At 37.1% G+C, this 5,766-nt stretch overlaps 1 protein-coding gene across 1 annotated transcript in view; it reads left to right on the top strand.

Moving 5' to 3' along the window:
• LOAG_12041 (eukaryotic translation initiation factor 3 subunit 10) overlaps positions 1–4,985 on the top strand; it is a gene marked incomplete at its 5' end in the record, with an annotated part of 5,729 nt that extends 744 nt beyond the window's left edge. Inside the window, 12 exons of the mRNA XM_020448467.1 lie at positions 261–377; positions 753–1,014; positions 1,151–1,261; positions 1,618–1,725; positions 1,802–2,159; positions 2,237–2,441; positions 2,705–2,924; positions 3,019–3,273; positions 3,371–3,580; positions 3,684–3,841; positions 4,032–4,208; positions 4,544–4,985. Coding sequence (XP_020301392.1) covers positions 261–377; positions 753–1,014; positions 1,151–1,261; positions 1,618–1,725; positions 1,802–2,159; positions 2,237–2,441; positions 2,705–2,924; positions 3,019–3,273; positions 3,371–3,580; positions 3,684–3,841; positions 4,032–4,131 — 2,104 coding nt within the window. The 3' untranslated portion in view covers positions 4,132–4,208; positions 4,544–4,985. The remainder of the gene's footprint in view (positions 1–260; positions 378–752; positions 1,015–1,150; positions 1,262–1,617; positions 1,726–1,801; positions 2,160–2,236; positions 2,442–2,704; positions 2,925–3,018; positions 3,274–3,370; positions 3,581–3,683; positions 3,842–4,031; positions 4,209–4,543) is intronic.
• Positions 4,986–5,766: the final 781 nt, after the last annotated feature.

The raw sequence follows: 5,766 nt of genomic DNA, 5'->3' as shown, positions 1-5,766 counted from the left end.
GAGTTGTTTGTTCAACTTGATTTCTTCATAGGAAAATTAAAACTTAAGAGTGGATCATTTAATGCCGCAATCTTTTTTTCTCCTCTTCAGGCAATTGATTGCTAATACTGAATTGCAAGGACAAATGATTTTGTTGAAATCTTTGTTCGTGTTCGATAGATTTTGACTGATAATTAGTTGGAAGCTTAAAAATAAAGGATCCATAAAATGAATTTCGTCTCCACACTCTATGGCTAGAAATTCGTCATTGATTGTTTTAGGTTGCTGTCGAATCTTCTTCGTTTACCAGTAGCGCCTACAAGAGCTGGAATTTTAAAAGAGATCACTCGTCTGAATCTGCCGGATGTTGCTGTGGAAAGTGCACGTACTCTATATCGGTAAAAGGTTTTTGCACTCATTTTTAACAAAATCAAGTCAGACATATATCCTTCATTATGCTATGTGAATATTTATGTAATCTCAAAGTATGGTAGGATACAATCACTAAAATAGTGATAACATGGATTTATGTAGGTTTATTAAGGTCATTGGATTTAAATAACTGGTGAAAAATGAATTGATTTGGTAACTGATACCATATTATTAAAATTAATTTTTTCTTTTCAACACCGTCACAAGCCGGCGCATTTCTTTTAAAGGATATAAGATTTGTATTAATGCTTCTGTTTTCCTTGTTCTTCTAAATCTTTTATTGTAAAGCTACATTAAAGAAATCAAAGGCTTCCCTATTGAATCCCTTTTTTTTTTTTCAGATTGTTGGAGTGTAATTTTACACCTCTACGTCTTGCAAATGAGATCCAAGCGGAACTAACAAAAGTTACAGAACTGAACAAGGCTGAATACAATCAATATGTTGAAGCCCTGAAAGGGGTCACAGCTACAAAAATTATAAAGCAAATTTCGGTCATTTATGATACACTCTCAATTGAGCGTATCCAGAAAGTAATTCCATTTTATAGTGGTGATGAGCTAGAGCGTTTTTTGGTGGATATAGCAAAGCATCGCTATGTCAAGGTAGGTTCATCTGGTTTTCTTATGATAGCTGTTAAAAGGTGCTTAAATTTTTGGTTGCAAAAAATGTTTTAAGCGGTAGTTATGTATTGTAGACAGATGCGGACCAATTCTAGGCTTGTTTTGGACTGATTTATAGGCTCGCATTGATCATCGTGGCGGATCAATTCACTTTGGGGCAGCTGATGCTGCGCTTTCTGGATTTTTCGATTTGGAAGTATCGGATGGTTTTGGTGGTGAAGCAGAGCAGGTTTGGCATATTTGTACATATTTTCTCATGCATAAAATGCAGTAGCATAAAGATATAATTTGAATCTTCGATACTGAATGCATGCGTTTGATAAATAATCATGGAATGGGCAACTGGACTGCTAATTTGTGCATGTGATGCCATAAGTATCGTTCGGATGGTTTTACGGGCATTATCAGTTACAATTTTAACGATAATTCGTTATGTTTTCATGGATTTTTACACTCCGATATATGGAGTTTTTTAACCAAAAATTTTTTTTATTTTCAACAAATCACTCAACAAAAATACCACATAATAATATGTGATCTCCGGAGGAACTATGTTGGATTTTCTCTATAACTTTCATTATTTAGGTAGCTGTCGAGGATATTCGAAATCATCTTCAGTCAATGTATAATAGCCTGCGAGACGTTGTTCAGGTTCTTGATTATGAAGAAATTAAGAAGGCCGCTACTGAAGACGTAAGTCTTTAAAATGCTCCTCTGTTAAAATTTTAATTGCACTTTTGCGTTTTAGTACTTCCTTCCTTCTTTTTAGTTGAAGCGTCATGCGGCGATATATTCATATCACAAAGATGCGGATTACGAACGGGTACTCTTGCGAAGGAAGAAAATTGAAAGTTATAAGGAAACTAGTGAACGACAGAAATTAGAGAAATGTCAACAAGCCCAGGCGGAAGCTAACAGGAAGGAAGAACAGAGAAGAGCTGAAGAAATGCGCCGTTTAGAACAGGAAAATATCGAAAAAGAAAAACTGCGGAGGCTTGCGGAACAGGAGGAGATTGATCGTAAAGTACGGGCAGAAAAAATGAAAAAAATCCAAGCAACTCCGATATATCAGGCTATTGTAAAAGATCACGGCGAAGAAGCCTTCCAAAACATGGATCCTGACTCAGGTCTGTACATAGCCTTCTGACTATGTGATTATTTCATTAATTATGATGTCAGTTGAGTTTATTATTAATTTTTTTAGTACTTCGTGAACAGCGTGATCGTTTGGATGAACAACGTCGTGAGCAGCAAGCTCGTTTGCAGCAACAAGAAAAGAAATTTGATCATCTGATCCGTGCTTATCATCTGCAGGAAATGATAGCACGCAAGGCTATTTCGGATAATTTTGCGGTGAAAGCTCCTCAAAACCATGACGCTTATGAGAAGCGTCGTATTGAAAATGCAACGTATGTTCAAATTTACTGATTTGATTTGTTTTGATTTCTTAGTCTTTCCTCATTTCAAAATATCCATGCGCACTGAATGTTTTGAAGGATAGAATTGGGTAATGTAATGATAGCAGGTATACAGAGTAAAATAAGAAATATATTGCAACTGGATAGATTGTAATTGTTGCAGTTTTATCTGAACGATGCATATGAAAACAGTGAATTGATATTGTCGAGTCATTATAAAAGCGAATTTCATTTTGTTTTATCCAACTTTTTAGCAAAGACCATGAAAATGCAATTGCTGTCTATGAACGCATGCAAAAAGTACGTAAGGATCCGGATGCGGCTGCATTCCTTAAATCGGTTAAAGAGGCACGTGCTGAAGATTTCAATAAAAAAATGGAGGAGTGGGAGAAGAAACTGCAAGATGAGAAACGAAAACGTCTTGAAGAACGCCATGAACTTCGGAAGAAAGAACGAAGGCGAGAATGGCTCCAGGTTGTGCTATAATTGCATAATGGTGCAGAATACCTCAGGGTCCCTTCCTGAGTTTTAAAGAATCGAACCTTTATTTATATTCATACTTTTTCAGGAACGTGAGAGAGAAATGATGAAAGCTAAGGAAGCAGCAGAGCAAGCAAGGAGAGAAGAACAGGAGAAAGAACGAAGAGCAGTCCGTGAAGCACAACGTCCCCCTAAACGGGAAACAGTTGAAAATTCAGACATGGATTTGGATTGGCGTAAAAGTGCACAGCCAGCACAACTTCGAACTATTCCTTCAAAATCGTTTGGAGAACGTTTCGTGGAAGGTGAACGCCATCGCGAAAGTGGTGCAATTGTTAATAATGTTTGTTTTTACTGTTATAAGGAATTTTCAGACTCTTGCAGCGACTAATTATATGAGTTGTTTCACTGTTCGGTTGGTCGAATCGGAAATTTTTCAGGCCATATCCGAAGCTGATAGTGGATCATGGGTACGTGGAAATGTCACTGGATCGCAGAGACAACAAGATGGACCAGCTCGTAATTTTGAACGTCCTGCGGCGCCATCACGCTTCTCTGATCGAGAACAATCACGCGGTGAAGCAGATACAACGACAAATTGGAGGAAGGGACAAGTAACACAACGTGATAGAGATCATGTTGTTGGACAAGTATCAGATAACCAGAATTTCACTTTCATACAAATTCTGCCACTTGCGATTTATTTTAGGTTCTTTATTTTGTTTTTTTGAATAAAATGATTAAGTTTTGTAGCAATCATTTATGGAAAAACGTGGAGAACCACCCGGCTCTCAGCTACATGATGCGAAAGCTGTAGCCACTTCCTCTCCAACTGATGCAGGACCATGGAGACGAGGAATGATTGTAACACGTGATCAAGCCGATTCATCACAACGGGCATCTGCTAGCAGGTAAGAGACTTTTACATACTCTGCGATTAGCTAAAGCTTTTTGAAAGCTTTGCGACGAGTTGTAGAAATAAACGAGATCACTCGCGACTATTTTTAGATGTGAAATTATTTTGTATCTCCATGGACATTCTATTTACATTTGCCATTCAACTGATATCAGAAACTGCTTTATAATCTCTGAGTTGTTTAGCTCCCACAAGTCAGCTGTGGCGCTCTTCAAAGTCCCGTCAGGCAGATGGTGCTCCAGTAAATGGTGCTCCATCTGGAAGAATATTAGAAGGAAGTGGTAGTAATGAAACAAGTACAGGTACAAGCAAATGGAGTCGATCCATGCAACGTACTGGTGATGGTCACGGTGCACAATCATGTAACTTTTTTCTCATTTTAACAGTCTTCATTTTGTGTTTAGTTTTTATTTTCCTCTTGTCAAGAGACCACACTTGAAAACTATTCCATGATTTTTAACGATGTAATTTAGCTATGCAAAGTTCAGGTCCAAAATTACTTGTTCTATGCTTAAAAGGTACTCTCGAAAACATCTGGTTCGTTATATGTATGCATCTCACTAACGTAAGCTTGATACACCGAGTTCAAAATTAGTCTGTCTCATTGATGTGACTTTCATAATTCCTTAGCAAAGAAGTTTGACGTTCTCATTTCGAAGTTCATGCGTTGTTTTTTTTTATCAAATTTCATTTTCAGTTCGTGGTACATCTCAGCATCAGCGCAGAGGAGCAGCTGACGACGATCGTAATTGGCGCCAAAAATAGTAGTAATTATAAATTGTAATTTGGTAACTGAATGTTTTTCTCGTTTATTTTCATCTTTCTATGACAGCTGCTTTCCTACCAAATCTCTATTAGTGTTCTTGTCTTGTTAAAGAAGAAAAGATTCTTCTTTAAACTATTTGGTCAACTTTTCATATTATTTTCCCAGTAAATATGTCTTTACTGTTCCCATGGTACTCAGTCGTTGAAAACCAGTGAAATACCATATCACTCACCTTGCAAAGGACACTTGTTTTCTAGATATTTTAGAATAAACCAAAAGGGCTCAGAAAGTGGCATACTTTTTTATTGCTTTAAAAACATTTACGAATACGAAGTACAAAGTAATGTTTTTACAGCGATAAAAATGTTTGGTGTTTTTAAGCGTTTAAAAATACTTAAAAACATTTTGGAAACAAATACCGTCCCATCCATCTGATGGGTTTGAAGCGGGATGGAAGCTCAGCTTCGAACTGCCGGGCCTACAGCCGTTGCATGCCACATTCTGCTGCTTATTGCTAGTCGTAAAGTTTTGTTTAAGTCACGCAATATAAGGGTAGAGGAAAAAAATGAACCTTGCTATTAATAAAATCCAGAGTCACCTCACAGCTGGAGACATGAGATTTACGTGTCCGGGTTTTTTCCTTTTTCTTGTTTTCAGTTCCGGGATTGTCTTGCTTTTGTTGCAGGCGTATTGCATATGTTGTTTTATACGATTGTATATTGATTAGTGACATTTTACGATGTCACCTTCAAATTTAAAGTTTGTTGTAATAAAACAGTGGGTCAATTGTAGTGTTTATCTATAAAAGAATTCTTTTTGAGTGGGAGCTCTAAAATGGGAGACCACCTAGTGCTATTCAAGGATCTCTGTTTGACAGCAATCAAGGAATAATAGGCGGAATTTAGTTGTCGCAATGAAGATAGTAGTCTATGTGATATTTTCCGAAGTTGCAGAAGACTGAGATCAGCATGAGTGGCGCTCTTAATCGTTTGTGATGAAGTTAGAAGGCAGTGCTTCCACGGTGTGATTTATTAATGCTTTACAGTGGTATGTGGGATTACAATATTTTGGGTTTGCGATTTCTCTTTATCTGGCGTGCATGGAGAGATGAAGAGCTTACTGAAAAATAAATAAATAAATATTCAACATAATTG

The sequence above is a fragment of the Loa loa genome (assembly GCF_000183805.2).
Source record: "Loa loa unplaced genomic scaffold supercont3.68, whole genome shotgun sequence".
NCBI classification, from domain to species: domain Eukaryota; kingdom Metazoa; phylum Nematoda; class Chromadorea; order Rhabditida; family Onchocercidae; genus Loa; species Loa loa.
This window is presented reverse-complemented; position numbering and strand designations above follow the sequence as displayed.